The sequence below is a fragment of the Haemaphysalis longicornis genome, unplaced genomic scaffold (genome assembly GCF_048455015.1).
Source record: "Haemaphysalis longicornis isolate Haplotype H1 unplaced genomic scaffold, Haemaphysalis longicornis Haplotype H1 scaffold_9, whole genome shotgun sequence".
Lineage (NCBI taxonomy): Eukaryota > Metazoa > Arthropoda > Arachnida > Ixodida > Ixodidae > Haemaphysalis > Haemaphysalis longicornis.
Window position 1 is genome coordinate 146,385,319 of NW_027526460.1, and position 19,277 is coordinate 146,404,595.

The 19,277-nt window shown below is 46.1% G+C and overlaps 1 protein-coding gene across 6 annotated transcripts in view; it reads left to right on the forward strand.

Moving 5' to 3' along the window:
- Positions 1 to 19,277, forward strand: part of LOC144153574 (sphingomyelin phosphodiesterase-like) — a 197,259-nt gene that overhangs the window by 128,353 nt on the left and 49,629 nt on the right. For 4 of the 6 annotated variants that reach the window (XM_077685196.1, XM_077685198.1, XM_077685195.1 and 1 more), the window contains exon 2: positions 11,231 to 11,392. In XM_077685196.1, coding sequence (XP_077541322.1) covers positions 11,243 to 11,392 — 150 coding nt within the window. In that variant the 5' untranslated portion in view covers positions 11,231 to 11,242. The remainder of the gene's footprint in view (positions 1 to 11,230; positions 11,393 to 19,277) is intronic. The other 2 variants (XM_077685199.1, XM_077685197.1) reach the window with 1 other exon arrangement.

Consider the following 19,277-nt stretch of genomic DNA (forward strand, 5'->3'; position numbering starts at 1 on the left):
CGTCAATACAGCTAAGCGCGAGTTCGGTGCTCACGAGCAGGACTTCATCGGCCACAGTGTAGACAAGAATGGCATTCGCCCCTTGCCTTCAAAAGTACAGGCCACCCAAGACTTTCCGCAGCCATCTTCCATACGCAAAACTCCGTGAGTTTCTTGGCCTCCTAAATTTTTACCGCCGTTTCATCCCGAACTGCGCCGCCCTCCTCCGGTCACTGACAGACATGCTCACGGGAAACAAACCAAAAGCATCTCCACTCACTTGGTCTCCCGCAGCACTAACCGCTTTCAAGAATGTCAAGACCAAGCTGTCCCAGGCAACCCTTCTCGTTCATCCGAGACCGGGAGTTCCGCTTTGCCTTATGACCGATGCATCTAACGCAGCAGTCGGAGCTGTCCCGCAACAGTTTGTGGACAATGCCTGGCAACCCCTTGCTTTCTTTTCCCGCAATCTGGGTGTGTATCTCGACCTCTAGGGGAGCTCCAGCTTTGTTCAAGGAAGGGCTGGCTTCGGATGATTTCTTATCCTGACGACCCTGTGCTGAAGGTGTAGCAGTTGTGGGGAGAGGAGGAACTGAATTCACGACCTGAATCTGGCAGATAGGGGAAGCATGGAGGAGAGGAAAAGCCGGTATAAACTCTGAAAGCTTTGTCGTCAATAACTGCATTTTGGCCAAGCATTGAGACATTGATAGAACCACTGGCTCCACATGCTTCGCTGCTGCCTTCTCTGCAGTTGTGTTCATCATGTTAGTCAAAGTCGTCTCCGTTAGAGGGGTCTGTTTGGAAGTGACTCCTGCGCAGCTAACTGGGCGTTCTTTGACAATAGCTACAGCTTCCCCGCGAGAGTACCGGCACTTTTCAATGATTTCTACAATGTTCTCTTCCTGTGCACGTGCCAAACAGCCTAGTGAGTCTGCCGCGTGAGCCTCCTCACAAAGATAAAATTGAACATCTCCAGTGTACTTCAAGTCCACGTGCTCTTCCCCACACCTACAGAATCGAGCCGCTTATTTGCAGCCTCCCTGGCTGCGCCCTGCAGCGCCAGCATTTGTCGCACTGTAATGGTCGAGGTTTGAGAGGTTCAACCCGAAACAGAAGCGGCCTTACTTAAATTTTTGAGGCGCATGACTGTCCCAAAAAGGTGGCAATCACAGATTCAGTGGGCACCCTGGTTGCGTTCACTACCTAATTGCACTAGTAGACTGAAATGGCTGCAGCCACAGAAAACTGCTCGAGCACCAGCGGAGGAGTCGAGGAAGTGCTGACACCAGGTATCAAACCTTTAGTGCAAGGAAGATGTGGAGGGATGAAGTCGCTTTCCGGGACCGATGCGAGCATCGTGAAGGGAAGCAGATCCAGGATGCAATCTTTGTCAGAGGACCGACACAAAATTCCTCCGCTGCCGAACGGCCTTACCTTCGTGATTATTTAGAAATGCGCTGTGACCTCTTTCAGGTCGGTCTGGATGGACTGCGGATTGTTCTGGCGAATGAAGCCGCCATTAAAAGCTATCAAGGCCACAGGGATGTCCGCCACGTTGCCACTCATAAACTCCTCCAGCGGTAGTTCCTGCGTAGGAGATACTCAACCCTTTCGTCAAGCTAGACTTATCGACATGGGTCAATATTTGCAAAAAAAAAAAAAAAAAAACAAACAGCAGCGTTCGCCGCGCGCCTCGAGCGGCAGCGAAGAAGCACATCCGCTGCAATAGTATACTTAAACCATTGTGAAGGTTGCGTACAGCTTTGCTAACTTTAAGTCTTACGCGTTAGTGCGAGCTTGCCGCCATTTTAGCGTCCTCAGCGGCAAGAATCGTTCGAAAAACACTACTGATGATAGCACGTGCATTCCTGTCCTACGCATCCTATCCCTTCCTGCTAGCTTCGTCATCGTCTTCTTTTCTATAGTTGCTCTAAATTTTAAACACCTTGATCAAAGCAGAAGAGTTGTGAAGCTGCTGCATATTCCTTGATAGTCACCCATATATACGTACAAGCTGAAACGGGGATGAGCGACGGTGAAACAAGCAAGCTTGATTGTTATTATGGCTTCGAGCTGGAATTGCTTCTGAAAGCAATTAGCACGGCACTTATAGGGAAAAGGATCATTGGGAGAATCCCACATGGCGTGGGATATGGTATCGGGCAGTGGCGGGCATGATGAGCAGTTAGAGGAGGGAAATAAAGACTGGTGAATGCGATGGAGCAGCACGCGACAGGGGAGACTACCTGTCTGCCGTAGGTGCCACGTGCGTTCTTGAACGTTGTCAAGATTGACGTTGACTTCTTTAGAAACGAACAGGGGGATATATAGCCGCCGTATATATACCACTGCCCGTTTCGAAAGAAGTCAAAGTGAGAATGAAACCCCGCAGAACGATGGGTTTAGGAAATGATACTCAATTATAGATCACATCCATGTTGTCAATGAAGCGATAGAAAAATCCTCAGAGTACATTAAACCCTTTCACATGGCATTTACAGACTATGAGACAGCGTTTGATTCCGCACTCACCACAGCCTTGCTAGAAGCACTAAAAGACCAGGGAATAGAGGAAACCTACATAACAATTCCAGAAGACATGTATGAGGTATGCACGGGCAGGATAATCATCCACAAGTAAAGCGATAAATTTGTGATCCGAACGGGAGTAAGGCAGGGAGATGCCATCTCTCCAAAACTATTCACAGCATGTCTGGAGGAGGTATTTAGAAAGCCTAACTGGGAAAACATATGATTAAGAATAAACAGGGAATACTTGAGCAATTTTGACGTTTGAGGAGGACATAGTCTTGGTGAGTGAGACTTCAGAACACCTGCAAACAATGTTTTAGTAACAACAACCAGAAAGCATGGCCGTGGGGCTATAAAAATACGAATAAATTTAATGATGAATAACACGCCGAAAACGTCCAAAAACGTGCACCACTGCTCGTTTCTTAATTCTGTTGTGTAGTGGGGAAGTTTACGACGGTGGTGAGTTTCGCCGCTTGCCTTTTCTCTCGTTCGGCTGAGTTATTCCATCCCTTTTATCTGCTTTGAACTGGCGTGAGCTACCACCCCTCGCTAATTCCGAGTCGTGGCTAGTTCGTGGTGGGAGATGCCTCGTGCTGTGAAACACTTCAATCTCGGAGTCGCTCAAGTGTTACGCCTGGTAATGTGGAAGGCATTCGAGCAGGCCGCTTTCTGTTAAGGACGCCGGTCGCCGGCTTTTTCACTCAATGGGCTATACTCATTGAACCCTTCGGAGTCTCTGAGTTTTGATCGTGGGCTGACATTATTTTAGGAACGAAATGCGGGTTTGGTGTGATCGAATATAGTGGCCCAGCTGAAGCCGTCAGGTCAGAAACGAGTAGCAATTCTAGAGGAGGATGCAAACAGTGCAGCCGTCAGTCACTGTAAATGGTGGAATAGCGGCAAGTCTTAATTTGCTGTGCTAATGGAATTTGGAGGTTTCGGCACTGTGTGGTGGTTTTTGTTTGAACAAGAAGATGTGGTGATTTTCGGGCTGCCACATGCTAGGCTAATAAAAAGAATAAAAAAAACCGGCTCAAATTTTGCTTAACTCTTTGTCAACGCAAAATTGCTCGATTGATGGAAATAATTTCAATGAGCATGTTTTTGTGTAACCCCTTGACAAAAAAGGATTGCTTGCATTTGCGAACAAATGCACGTCAGAGACGCTTCCCAGTTACGGTAGATCCTGAGGACAGATATGTTCAGGATTCAAGCGGCATACCAGTTAGGCAGGTATAGTTATGGCAGCAGCGGCAGTAACGCGTTAGCAGTAATGACGTACCCGTAACCCATTCCTTACTTTGGTACTTCAGTAACGGACTTAGTAGCGTTTTGAAAAAAAAAAAAAAACGACGAGCAATGTACGCGCGGCAATATATTTGGACTTCCGTGTAGGGTCACGTTTATCGTCAGATTTACATTTGGTTTTGAAATCCGCTAGCGAAGCAGTCAAAAGTCTGCCGTGCGACACTTGTACACATTTACGTTTTTGTGATTACTCTACCAGGTTCATGAGGTTTTTCTGTGTGCTCGTATTGTCTTCTTTTCTTCTAGTAGCAATCATTACCGTCCTGTTATCATAATATTAAGAGAGGAACCAAAAAGTAACGTTCTTTGCTAACGCGTGACGTTCTTTGCTAACGCGTGAGGTGGTAGAGTCATAATTTATTTCCGTCATTTGCAGGTTACAATAAAGTATATTTACTGCCACGCTTACGGCATTGATTACTGAGTTACATCTCCCGCCTGTATTAGCTGCGGTAAGCATTAAAATCAAACGACGCTTTTTTGGAAAGCACAGAGGCATCGCTTGATTTTTCGGCCCTAGGTATTGAAGCGTCTGCTTATCGGGCTTACCACATACGTAACAATAGAAGCTACCTAGCTGTGGTGCAAGCAATGCTGCAATGAAGCAATACTGCGGCAGCAACTGATTAAGGAATTGAAGCCGACTTCCCATTGCCGATATCGTTCCCCTTATAAGGCAGTGCCCTATACCTTTGTTCAATTGTCGCGGATGATTGCCCAGGCAGCTCGCAATCGACAGCGGACGTAGGCCCTGTTCCCCACGTCTCATTCTGAGATACTACATTTCAAAATGTGTCTACTGGGCTCATGCCCTTGAAATTCCCAGTTACTTGAAATGAATGGGGCGATGAGGGATTTCCCCTGAACAGCTGTACAATAATAAATAATGCTTGTTTTATCTGCGGAACCTACTTGTTCTTTCTCCTGTCCTTTTTTCTATCTTTTCCTCTTTGTATTTTCGCTATTTTTTGTTATTTATGTAATTTCTTCCGTTTGGTAACTGTGTGCCGAAGCCAAAGCGGTAACCTCGATGATTTTAACTGGGATGCATTACAATATTATTTTTTAAATCCAGTGTACTATGGATAGCATGGGAATGCCGTGGAGGTTAGGGTGGTCTCAATGGTACCTTGTATTAGCGTAATAAACTTGCCATTGTATTGTTTTATTGTTTACTCTACGTAACGTTATTCTATCAAGAATGCAAATGTGTTCAATAGAAATTGAAGGATCAGGTGTAAAGTGAACATGAGGCATTTCGGTGAAATTGTGTCGCATTCCATGCCGGCTTTGCCGCGCAAGAGATAGATCGTAGAGCACTGCACGGGTCCCGGCCGGCCCGAAATCCCGGGCTCGGACCGGCCCACGGGGCGAATCGGGCCAGGTCGGGCCGGGTCGGGCCGGGGAAGGGATTGTTCGATCGGGCCCGGGTCGGGCTCGGACCTGAGTCAGGCCCGCATCAGGCCCGGGATTCATACCTGTGGGTAATTTCACGTGTATGCTAATGCTTGGCTTTATTGGTTCGTATGTTTGCTCTAACACGAAACTACAAGACACGCAACCCAGGCAACGAACTCTAAAAGACCGAGAAGACAGATGAGAGGAGGCGCCGCGCATTACCGCGCCCGTCCCCGTCGGTGAGCCAGGGTGCCGCAACGGCGTCGAACGGCGAACGCGTGGTTTGCATGGAGGAATAAAACTTTTAGGAGAGAGCATGAAGTCAGGCGGCGCAGCTTTGGCAAGCCAACCTCCTCTGACACCGCATTCTCCTCTCGTCGGCCTCCTCCCGCGAAATGCGTCATGGAAGATGCACCTCTTTCAGGCCCGCGGTAGCATTTAGAGGCTCCGGCTGGCTGCCGGTCTCAGCTACTCAGCCTGGCGTAATCCCACCAGCACCAGGAGCAGTAACAGCGCGTTTTCCCCCCTTCTCGTTGCATTGTGCAATGAACGAAGTTTGCAGGAGAATTTTCTGCTGTTGTTACTCAACAGTACCAGCTTGTCATAAATTAATGCAAACTCAACTATGAATGTCCACCGTTTTTCCACTTTATGCGGGCGTTGTATGTTGTAGTCATTCTTTTAAATGCAATAAGGACATTGAGTGATCAGCACTGAGTGATCAGAGACACCCACCTATGCCTCCGCTTATAATATTGCCCTGCAAGTATTTCGCAAAAGTGTTACTGGCGTAATTAACCGGAGGTATACGCAGTAATACTGAAAATCGTGACGATGTCTCAAGTTCTCACAGCACTCTCTAAAAAATATCTTGTGTGCTGCTGGTACCTTCACAATAACTCGGGATTGGACAGTACCTCGTTTATGCTCAAGGCATAATTGGCTGAAACGTGCCGGGCCGGGCCGGCCCAGAGCGAAACCCGTCGGGCTCGGGCGGGGTACGGGCCGTATCTGAAAACACAGGGCCGCTGCATGGCGGTTTCGGGCCGGGCCGAGCCCGTGCCAGAAAAAATCGGCCCGTGCAGTGCTGTAGTCTGATTTTTGCATGCTCAGAAATGTTGAACACGACATAGTGGCTGAGTGGCTAAGGCGCGATGTGTTTCACGTGTGGTTTCGATCCCGGCTGCAACAGGCGATTCTGTGTTGGAGGAAATGAAAACGCCCGAGTCCCGTGATATCGGCGCAAGTTAAAAATCCCCAGGAGTTATGAATTAATCCCTTGTCCCCTCCGGCAAGCCTCATAGCCTACGTTTAGCATCGGCATTTAAAACCTCAGGGACAATTCTTACTATTCTGGGGTATGCTTGTTTGGTGGTACAGAAATGTATAATTATTAACGTTAGAACTTCTGAAACCATTTTTCGCAGGGAGCGGGTGGTGTGAAGTTTCAAAATGGTTTAGGACACCTAAGCCTGCCCATGTGTGCTTTAGAAATATCTACCCTTTCTTCCATAAGCTGAAAAACGTCAAACAAGGACAAGTTGATTCATACGAGCACGGCCACTGAGACAAAGCTGACAGCAATGGCGTTCCGCGAAATTGAGGGAAAGAACCCATTTTCGCCATCAAAGCTATTTCTGTCTGCTAAAGTAATAAATTAAGGAATCAAGTATTGCAGCATTTCGCCGTATGGCGAAATGTAATACCCTCCCGTGAGAGGGCCTTTGGGGGTATTATGAATAAATAAAATAAAATAAATGAACAATTTTGGCATTGGAACAGCGTGTTCAGTGGAGGTAGCCTTGCCGCCTTTCAAAGAGTGGAATGGAATAGTTTACTGTTTGAGTAGAAGCTAAAATTTCCTCCACTAAAAAAAGTGCGGAGTCTCTTTGTGGAAGAAAGTTTGGTGTTTATGGTGGTGTCGTTTCACGTGGTCTAATGAGGCCATTCAGAAAAAAAAAAACTCAGAAATCGATTTTTGAGGGTTTTTCTTGGCAACGTCATTTGACCCCCGGGTCATGGTTTTGGTTCTCATAAGCTTGACTTTACTAAACGGGCTCATGAACTGAAACCCAAACCCTTCCCGTTCCACAGAAGTATAACGGATAAATTACATGCATTGAAAATGGATGTTTGGATTTAAAATGTAAAAAAAAATGTAAAAAGGTAATTAAATTAGATTAGTGCGCAGAAAATGTCTCCTACAGAGCGCAGATAAATACAAAAGGTCTAAAAGTTATTACGCGTTATTTGCCGCTGAATTTGTTTCTGCGTGTGTGTGAAATTGTGACAAAATGTTTGAGGGTTGTTAGTATTAGTTATTGTTAGTTGTTAGTTATTGTTTGTTGTTAATTGTTAGGGTCTTAGTATTGTTGATTATTAGCGTTAAATATTATTGTTATTTCTTCTAAAATTTGTAATGTTTTTGTATGTTTTATTAGCTCTGGTTTCCTTCTTACGAGATAATTTGTATGGATATTAAGAAGTTGTTCTCTGTGTTTGTTTGTTATTGGGCAGTCCTGTAAATAGTAGTCGAAACTGTCTGCTGGTGGGTTACATTTACACATGTTATTATTTGTAATGGCGAACCTATGAAAATAAAACGGAAATCTACCGTGTCCAGTGATAAACTGTGACGTGTAATAGTTGGTGGGAAAGTGGTCCGGAATTTTGTGAATATTCTTTATCTATTGGAAATTGTAACTTTCAAATCCTTATTGTTGCCACTCAACATTCCAATGTTTCCTTAAGTTAATATTTAGCTGTTTTTTGATAAATTGTAGTGAAATAGGGCAGACAATTGTTTCGCCATATTTTGCTGCTTTTTTAGCCATATCGTCCGCTATTTTGTTACCGACATTGCCACTGTGACCGTTAATGTAAGCTAACATTATTTTGTCCTGTTTTACTATTTTGTTTAGCATTTGTTTAATTCTAATACATTTGGGTTCCGATTATTCGGATTGCTAATTGCTTTTAGGGTTGATAGGCTATCAGTATACAACTGTACGTTACCTTCTTTGATGCTAGTTAGGTGGTATTCAATTGCCTTTAAAATCGCGATTCTTTCTGCCTCAAAGTTATTGCTGTACTCCGGAACTTTGTATTGTTTGGTTTCTACTATTTTGCCGCATTTATCTAGAATTATAAAAGCTGCTCCTATGTCGGCTTTATCTTGCGAACCGTCTGTAAATACTACAAAATCTGTCTGCGAAATTGGTTGAGTAAGATACGTGAAAGATATCTTATCTGCTGGATGCAGCTGCCATATATCTACTTTGTTACTTATTTGGTCTCCCGTAAAAGTGCGGTTTTTCCAGGTGAACATTTTTCCCGCGAAAAGTACGTTAAATGTTTCAATTTCTTTTTCGATCGCCAGATGAATTGGTGGGACATTAGCTATGATGTTTAAGGCCGGATTGGATACTGTTTTGAATGCTTTGGTAACATTAATGAGGCTTGTTCTTTGAATACTTCTTAGTTTTTTCTCATTAGTACCTGTTTCTTATACCAAATTGGAGCGGCATAAACTATTATTCTTTCTATAACTCTGATGTAAATTTGTTGTAGGTGTTTGCTGGTAAGCCCCCAGTTGTATGCTGTAAATTTTCCTAGGCTGTTTATTATTTGGTTTAATTTTTGTTTTACATAGTTAATATGAGGAATAAAACTGAGCTTGCTGCCTATATAGACGCCTAATATTTTAATTTCTTTACAGAATTTAAGATTTTTGTTTCCTAGTTTGATAATGGGAGGTCTTTTAATGTACTTTTCACCTATTAAGTGAGTTTTGATTTTGTTGTGTTAAATGTAAGATTTTTGTCTATTCCTCATTTTTCCACTATTCTGGGCGCTTCGGTTGCCTTTTGTTCGATATTATCTCTTGAATTGCCTCTTATTACTAAGTTAAGTCATCGGCAAAAGCCTGAATACATACATCACTAGGAAATTTGCTGTTTAGGAGGTCTAAAATTGTGATGTTCCAGAGTAATGGACCTAAAAGTGACCCCTGCGGAGAACCTGACTTAAGATAAAGTTGAATTTTTGATTTCTGTATGTTATAGATAATTTAAAGAAATTATGAGTCGAAATAATCAAATTTTTCGGACATCCTGATTTTTTTTAGAAAGTTTACAATGACGGATGATTTAATACAGCTAAATGCGTTTTTTATGTCTAAAGAAATGACAACACATACCGCTTTATCTAATCTTGCTTGATGAATTTTCTTTTTTTACTCGTTTAAGGCGATGGTTGCCGACGTGTTATGGGTGAATCCGAATTGTTTTGTGCTATGGAGCTTTTTCTTGGTTAAAAAGTAATATATTCTGTCTTTAATTATTTTTTCAAGTATTTTTCTTAGTATAGAGTTGACTGCTATGGGTCTATATTTGTTGGCTCCTTTATTATCTCCGGATTTTGGTATTAGGATTACATTTGATTCCTTCCACCATGGTGGAATGTATCCTGTGTTGATACATGCATTGTAAAGATCAAGAAAGAATAATTTTTTATTATTATATAGACATTGCATATGCACGGCACTGATAGCCCGCTAGTGATATGATAAAGGTTCTCTTCACGAGAACAAGAACAGGAAGATTGTTACATATTGCCGCGGGGTACCGCAAAAGGTCAGCTTCATCTCAATATTTTATCGCCTTTTGACAAAGTAGAGGAGTATCACGGTGGAATTCTCGAGGAAAAGGAAGACAAGGTTTAGTGTGGCATCAGTTACAGTGAATGTTATCTGTGGCTTAGTGCCTCCTTGTACATAGCGCAATTGAATCTTTAACTGCACCTAACCCTTCCATCAGTATAATGAGAACAAGTGTTGAGGAAGACTGTGGGAACTTATGGCACTGTTAATGACTCAGAGCAGTTTTTGCAAAGCTATTTGGCATCTGGACAAAACAAATGACCAATTGGTAACTGCTATTGGGCAGGTGATATTACCATTTTCTAAGTACTTCAGTGGCTGTGCTGTGGCAGTATTATCCCTAGCGCAAAATAAGACACAAATATATCCTTACATAAATTGTGTCCCATGAAAATACAATTAGACCAGGAGCAATTTAATAGAATAGCATTGCTATTGTTACCATTCTAACAATCGTACAGCACCGGTAACACAGACCCTGCCGTTAAGGGTACGAGCAATCCAAGCCACGGGGCACGGTCGGCTCTTGCCTGCCTGTGCACCACTCACTCCCAGGGGAAGCGATGACATTAATTGCACAGGGGTTTATAAAAAGAACAACACAAAACTAGCTCAACGTAGCCCCTGGGGCAAAAACCTGTCAGCGTCTACCCAGCCCGTCATCGGGTGGCAGTTACCACAGACGCTGCTAACACACCCCCGCCAACAGAGCCCCGTCTCCTTTACAGCTTTTAACTAGCAAAAAATTGTTCGTTTTGATTGGTTGCGTCTAGTGCAGCTCATATGGTTCACCTTGCTGCGTTTTCTATTATTTCGACTGCAATAAAAATTAATGTGCGGTGCCAGACGTTAGTGGAATATGATCTCGGTACACTTACAGTTCTATTGCTTTATGAATATGTACATAAAGGTGCCCGATAATGCGTCACGTAGGCAGAGCGAGCGAAAAAAGAATAACTAGTGCAGCCGCTGTTAGTCGGGTAGGCGCCGTGCTGCACGTAGCCATGGCTTTACGCTATAGCCCTTGGCGTCTTATGCCTTTGGAAAGCTGCCCGTGATTTGTACAGTCAAGGCAGGTCCAGATTAGGTGACATTCACAAAGCAGAAAACCACAGGGGGGGGGGGGGGTATACAAATTACAGCTGCAGACGCAGATTGGCCCAAATGGGAGAATCTGGCCCCAGTGCACATAATAACAGGCAAAAGCTACGCATTCCCTTTCAATGAAAAACAAACAAACAAAAATCTGGGACTTAGAAATAAAGTGACAGTGAACGTGTCTAATTCCAATCGCGAAAATTTTGTTTGCGGCTCTATCAACAGCAGCTGTTTTGTCTTTTTATGCAGGACAGTTAAGCGATGCGTGTCCCAGGCGCCAAATTGTGCACGGCGGCCCTCCTGCTCTGCGCCACCCTTTCTGCAGCCGCCCCCGCCAAGAAAAAGGGCAGTGGCAACATCAACATCATCGATGTCATTATCAAGTTGGGAAGCTTCAGGGATCTGCGCACAGTAAGGGCATCCCTGCTTCTAGTACTTGGTATTTGAACTGTTATGACTTTTAGTAGTGTCAATATTGCCGGATAAGAGCCTTTGTTCTATTGCTTTTAATGTCCACACTGTCTAAAAAATGATTCTTCGGTGTGTGTCCTTGTTTTCCTATTTCGTGCGACCGTATCAGAAGTGCCGGTTGTCCATGGGTTGTCTGTGAGGTGCGGAATGTCGACCTTTCCAGGTCTCAATCTATAGGAGGATCCAGAGGGGAGTGAGCGCAAGAGCATTGTGCCACGCGCTATCGATGTGATGTGTGGGGAGCTTTCACTTTATCAATCAATTGTTCTAGTTTGTGCTGTTAGCCACAATAAAATTCTGCACTTAGCAGTAGCATTGTCGCGCCGGTGTTTGTGTCCGGCAGCGGCGAAATGAGACGGGAGCACCGGGTACGCGAGGTTGCAGGAAGGGAGGAGGGGGGGGGGGAGGGGGAGTGATGAAGGGTGCGGGAGGGAACCGCGCGCCCGTGGGATCAAGTGCATTTAGTTCGTAACGCAAAGCTCTTTCACAACCGGAATCTCACCTCTCATAGAAACCGAGAAGTTCAAAATAAAGATAAGCAAAGCATGTTGTTGGGCTAGTTGGTTCATATTCATACTTAAAACTGCGCATACGGACGGGACAAGGCGCTCGTCCTGTGTCTTCTTTTCCTTGTCCCGTCCGTATGCGCAGTTTTAAGTATAGAGAAGTTCGAAGTCAAGTCACTCACGAAGCTACGGGCGCTACGCGGTCTTCTGATTCCTCGCAGAAACTTGGGGTAGTTGGTGATACGACCTCGACTTGTTAAACAACAAGACGGGCACACAAGGCGAGACAGTTACAGAAGACTCAACGGTGTAACTGTTTTTTTGTGTCCCCGTCTTGTTGCGCTTTTTACCGTGTCGAAGCTTCCGATTTCTCCCGTGCTGTAATGGGCAGTGCTATGGTAGGAGTGGTTAATCCGCCGTTTTTCGTGACATAGGGAGCCTCTCTTCGTAAGGCATGGCTAGCGGCATTCTTGCAACAGCGTAGGAAGGATCACGTGTTACGCCTATGGCAGCTTCGAGTAACCTGGGGGCAGAAAGCTTCGCCACGGGAGATGAAGAGGACTCTTGGAAGCGCCTACACTCTTAGACAGAAGAGAACAACGTGGGAGCGCCATTGCTCCTTTGTGGTACTAACTGCGTTGCCACAACCATTACTCCCCTAAGGGAGTAAATGCGAGGGGACGAACGGTTACTCCCCCAACCGTTCGTTCTTAACGGACGAACGGTTGCTCCGTTCCGTTACCCCCTCCCTCCGGAGACGAGCTAGGAGTCTGCTCGCCAGCGGACAACAAGGGCGAGAGCGTTACGCTGCGATATGGGAGGCCGTCACATCGCCAACATAGCCTGGTTTTGCAGGCAGAGGAAAAATCCAGAAGAACGAACACCCACACCCAAACTGCAAGATCAAGGAAAGCGTGCGGTTCTGAAAGCAGGCACCACTGCGAACCGTCGTTCTAACAGCATAGTCTTTTGGGCCGAGCGTTTCCGTCTGTCGCATTAGAAAACCTCTAAGCCTCAAGAAGACAATGGGGTTAGGGGGTTACGGGAATCCAACTATGGACGTTTACGCCGTGAAACCGGCAGCTTAACCACAGGGACGCAGCAAAGGCACGAGGGGTACAGGGTTAGCGACAGCGGGGAACAATAACATGTGCAGCCAATTGAACAAAAATATGCTTGCCGTGGTCGGAATCGAAGATGGGCCCCTCGCGTTATAAAATTGGCATCTATCTATCCGACTCAGCTATCATCGCATTCAACATTTTCTTTGGGTTAGTAGCGCGGGCGTTGGCTTTGGACTTGGCCGTGGTTTCTAGCGCGTGCGAACGTGGTCCACTTTGGGAGAGATGTGAAAGCCTGCGGACGAGAGGATCCGGGCCTGCCAGTCTTGGGGGCTTTGAGCGGCAGGTTCGGAAATAAATGTCAGGTGCAACAACCGGGTCTCCGACAGAGGAAGAGGGGCCGCCAGCTCTGCTGCTTCTCCAGCCTTGCATCTCTAGTGCAAGTTGCGACAGTTGTGGGGGGTTCTCCGCCGATTTGTAATAAGAGACGATGTTTGGCTGCGGTATTAATGCCAGTACACTGGTGTGGAAAAAATTCCTGCGAGCACTTGATTCATTTATTTGGGTTAACACGACGGCATTACACAGGGAGTATTACGGCATTACAGGGAGTGGGTGGGAATATAATAGACAAAATCAGCGAGAAAAAAAAAACAGACCTAGCCGCTAACACCTTGTTATGAACACAAGTTGGTTAACTCTGAACAAAGGGCAATCGCATTGGCAACTTAAGCTACGGACCGAGGAAGGCGATTCCAATTATCGAATCAAGAAAAAGGATTACACCAGAACTTAACTGGAACTTTGTAATGGTTATCGATGCGGGACGACATTAAAGATGACCTGGACAGCAGCCTGTTCCCAAGAATGGGAATAGGATACATCTTGTGAGTAAACGTAACCAGAAAACGTCCCAGCGACGTTCGAGAACACGCATAGAAAGGCTTGAGTTTATAAGAGTAGACGTGCGGTGACAATGTGACAGTATGAAACACGATGAACGATTCTGAACGCTTTCTAACTTGTAACAGAGCGACGCCATGTTCGTATCTCAAACTGTGGCCGCATGCTCAAACTTTGGACGAAGTAGTGTCTTATATTGTGGCACTTTCAAATAACTAGTAGCATGGTTAAAGTTCTGCCGGAGGTACCTTTAAAGTATGATTTGCATTGTCAACAACATAATACGGCTTTTTGAGTATGGGTTAGATGATATACAGGTGTTTCAGGGAAGACTTCAAGTCATTTAAAAAAATAGGCTTTCGGAGGTAAAAATGTTTCTTTTGCGCGAAGGATTAGTGGCCGCGGCGAGGGCTATAAAATGAATTCCAAGTGATAATTAGTGAAATGATTAACTAGAATCCGTTAATTACCGTTTTTATTATAGTTACGTGTTTGCTTGTATTGACGAAATTTTGGAGGATCATCAGTCAAACCGGTGGCCATCATTAGATTTGCCAAATTGTAATTGCGTGCAGAGCTAGCTCGCTCGGACCTTCAGCCGCCCGCCGCGGTGGTTCAGCGGCGAAGGTGTTGTGCTGCTGAGCCCAAGGACACGGGTTCGATTCCCTGTCGCGGCGGCAGCTTTTCTGATGGAGGCGAAGAGAGAAAATACCCGCGTGTTGGAGATTTCGGCGCGCGTTAGAGGTCGCAGGTGGTCGAAATGATTCCGGAGCCCTCCACTACGGCGCGCCTCGTCGCCTGAGTAGCGCCGGCGCGTTAAACCTCAGAATCAAAATGGGAACAGCGCCCCAGATGCGCGCAACGAGCTCAGTGTGGTAGCTGAGCGCCACAAAGCCACTCCAACGCGCTGATGTGACTCGGACCTGTACACGGTATAACGTGTACAGCTGGGTTGTGGCGCTCAGCTGCCGCCCGCTACGTTCAATTGCCAGTAGATCACCAGTGCTCACATATTTAAGTCTAGCTGAGACGATTGGCGAAAACAAAAGTGCATTTTAAAAATCCCTATCACAAGAGGTTCATCTGTTTATTCACTATCGATGAAGATGTGCGGCGCTAAAACAGATGAGGACGACGAATTCGATACGAGAGATACAGTCGGCAGGACGTTTGTTATTCGGCTTCAGAATATTTTCCTTAGCCATTAATGCATGCTGAATTCTTTTTGATCCCTGGTATTTCACTATCGACGACATTCTGCGTTTTAAGTGTTAATTTCCACTTCACTAGGTGCCCCAGTTCTTGCCTATTCCTCTCCTGACTAATTGTGCCATTGGATTTCATTATAGCAGCACTTTCTCACCCCCACTGTCACACATCCGGTATTATGCATGGCACTAATTATAGCGCGTTGGAATTCAAACAGGTGGCATCCCGCGAACTCTACGTTTTGTACTCACCAAAGAATAAATTTAAAATAACCACTAAGGAAATTCACCGCGCTAATCGAGCGTTTGCCAAGGACACATACTGGTGAAATCGGCAATTTTTTTTCACCTGTGTTACCAACTCAGGCGGTATCTCGTACAAATGGCGTGCAGCACCCGACTACAAAGCTGAGGTAAGTGAATCGAACGTTCCAATGTATTTCGCTGCCTTTGATCACAGCATGTGCTTAGGGCTCCACCTTCTAGTGCGCGCGTAAATCCAGAGGAGAGCTTCTTACAGCAAGGCAAGAAAAAGCTGACGCATATAAAATGAACTCGGAGCAGCTCCAGTACCTCGTTTGAACTGAGGTCGCGCCTAGGAGAAAATAAGCTGTTTAGATGGTGTCTGCACATTGTCTGCACCCCAAGAAAAGCTCCAGGCGCAGGCTATGTGCAGACACCATCCATTTCTAATTATAAATGGCACTTACGGTGGGCCACACTATTAGAGAGGCTGCAGGAATGGTGTTGACAATTTTGTTTTCCTTTTTAGGCCCTTGCATTTGACAATGATTACGTAGTGTGGCAAGAAACGAGTTTAAGGCCGGGTTGAGTCTGTTACCGCAACTGCCGTAATAACTTTAAGAATGACTTCATTTCACGTCTCAGCCCACCTAACTGCATGACACGCCGTTTTTTTTACGTCCACAGATTACGGTATGGCGTTTGCGTCGGTAGCCTGAGCATAGCCTAACACTCCCTCAAAGCTGTCATTTGAAGCGGGGAAGAGCCCAATCTAATCGGCTAAGCTACGTTTCAATTTTGCGCTTTATTATCTTTGGTGCTGCATCCAACGACCGCTATCAGGCGGGGAAGGGGGGGGGGGGGTAGTCTTTGGAGTGCCATTACATTGTGTCGAATAGTCCCTGATAGGGCGCCGTAAGCTATTCAGTGGCGTGATCAGGAGAGATTTTTCTCGCGAACCAACTAGCGTCATCAACCGCAGATTACAGAGCGAGAACGCATATCGATGCTTCATTATGTGGCTGTTGCTCTCACTCGCGAGTCGATACCAAGAAGCCAAGGCAGAAGAAGGTTCCCTCTCTGTGACATTCAACGCCGAGCACGTTATAGACACCCGATAGTCAAAATTTGTCCGGAGCCCTCCACTGCGGCACGCCTCATCGCCTGTGTAGCGACGGCGCGTTAAACGCGCGAGGTGCGGCCGGCTACAGAATGCCAACTCGGTAGACCCCCAAAATATCTGTTTCTTGTTGGGTCTACAGCAAACCTGAAACAGACCTCTGCGTTCCCTGTGTTTGCGATGACGTCAAAAGCCGTGGCCCGCTTTGGTGTTCTCCAATCTTAAAACCTCACGGGACAATTTTATAAAGGTGGCGCTGTAGCATTGGTTCGATAGACGCCCACGATAGCTGGAAGGCACAGTTCACACAAAAATCACACCTGGGGTGGTATTCTCATAACTGTCCCTTTTGAAAACGTCCCTTTTGCGTCCCTTTCATCGTGACGTACTTCCGGTTAAGCAGTGGGCCTTTGATTCAAATACCGTAACTCTGCTTGCAAACGCATTGTAAAGAACTGAAACCGTATCAGAGTCTCTTTTATGTGTTTATTGTTCCGCGAGCGAACCAACAATAAGGCGACGAAAAATCGTCTGCTCCAAATCGTCTGCTCCGAGTAACCACGGCTCATACCTTCGCCGTACTTGCATGGCGTCACATCCGGGTGTTCGCTTTTAGCCAATCAGGGCTCGCTCAAAAGGGACACTTTTGAAAGGGACTCAAAAGGGACAAAACACGGGAATACCGCCCCTGAGCGGTATTATCACTTTGCATTTTTGATCGGCCCGTTATTTACTTCAGCATACTGCAAGCGAAGCTGCAGCTGCCCAAACCGGAGGGAAAAAAACTATACGAAACAGGATTTATCAATTTTAATGAATAGGTAATGGACCAGTTAGACGCAGGACGCAAAGGCAGGGTTAAAAAAGGCACGCTTCGCTAGAAAAAAAAAAAGACTTTACCATGCTTTCTTAAAGAAAGTTGAGAAAACAGCGGTACTTCCGTGATAACAAAACTGCATCGAAAGTGCGAAAAATTCTTCGCAAAAAGCGCGTCCGACCTTAGTTTAAAAGGCGTACAATTTATCCCCAAACCTTCGAAGACCCAAATCCAAAGGACGAACGAACCCATGCGCCCATTTTTCGGGCATTAGGTAGACGAATCTGCGAACGATCTAAATGTATACCGATGCGGGGTTGATATTGAAACATATATTACTTTACTCGTCCTTCATGATCGATGCGTCTACGGCATTATCTAGAACAGTCCGAGTAACCCTTTTATCCGAGTAACCCCTTTGACACAATGTAAACACTGATTCACGCACGCGCCATGTCCAGAGAGCTTATCAAAGCTTTTCGGTCGACCAAACAGTCTATGGGGATATGCCTTAGTTTTTTTCCAGGAGGCCATCGGTCCCACTAAGAAAGCTTTCGCAGAAATAAAAACATAATAATACACTGTGGTAGCAGTTATATCGAGATGGTCGTGTGCTGCAATATTGACGCCTCACCGCATCGCCTCCTGTAAAAATACAGGAGGCGATGCTCACCGTCTCGAGTAGGCAGAGACGTGATCCGGTAAAAAGAAAAAAACACTGGCGATTCAATAACACCAAATATCCTTTTCCAAAGCTTCATAAAATTGCCGGCGAAACCTATAGGTTGAGGAACAAAATTACAAATTAGGGATGGTGCGTGTAAAAAAGCAGGGTAGTAAGCTTCGTAAAGCGACTGAGACTCTAAAATAAATTAATAGCGCGACAGTTAAAGGGGCCCTAAACAGGGTTCTAAAGGTTGAGATTTTACGTGCGCAATCGTTGAGAGAAATAATAAATAGTTTTATTTATCCAGCAGAGGCTGATGTGCGGGCCTCGCTCCGTGGAAGGCGTCCCTAGTCCGGGATGCCTTGACTTCGACTGGCCGTCCGTGCTCGGGTCACCAACTTAAGCTGGATATCCGGGTCCGTGCTGGCCAGGGAAGCCCTCCAATGCTCGAAGGTTGGGTTGGAAAGGGGGGCAAGTCTGGAGTTCGTTGGCACTCCCATATGATGTGGTAGAGGGTGCCAGGCTGGGAACAGTAAGCGCAGAGGGAAGGTTGTTGGGTGGGGAAAATGAGGTGGAGGCGGGTGGGATGTGGGAAGGTATTTGTTTGGAGACGCCGCCATGTTGTAGCTTTCTCTCTGGAGAGGCGCCAGTGTGGTGGTGGGAGGCTGCGGCGAGTTTGCTTGTAATGTGAGAGAATCTCTGTGTAGCCGATCAGTGGGTAGGGTTTATCCTGAGGGGGTAGACATTGGCCACCGTCGGCAATGGCTCGGTGTATCAAATCGCAAGCCGCGGCGCGAGCCGCTTCATTGCCGGGGATGGTGGCGTGTCCAGGAGCCCGGACGATGCAGATATCGGGGATTGTCGAGCAGTTTTGGAGGATGAGTAGGGCTGATAATGAAATGCGGCCAATCTGGTAGTTTCGGCGGGCTGTCTGTGAATCGGTGAGGATAGTAACTGGTTGAGAGCGAGAAGTGGCGGCCAGGGCAATGGCTATTTCTTCAGCGACATCGATTGAGGTTGCTGTAGTAGTAGCGGCATTGATGCATTGGCCAGTATGTGTCACTACACAGGCTACGTGGCCGGCGCGCGCAAGGTAGGGGCTAGCATCGGTGTACAGGGCGCTGGGGTCGTTCCCGTATTGCGCAGTAAGGGCTCGAGCCCGAGAAGCCCGGCGGCCAATGTGGTAGTTGGCGCGCATATTTCGAGGGATTGGGGCCACTCGGATGCAATCTCGCAGGGATGCGTTTTTGTTGTTCCCTCGGGGGTATCGGGCGGTGTCCTAATGCTCTAAGGACTTGGC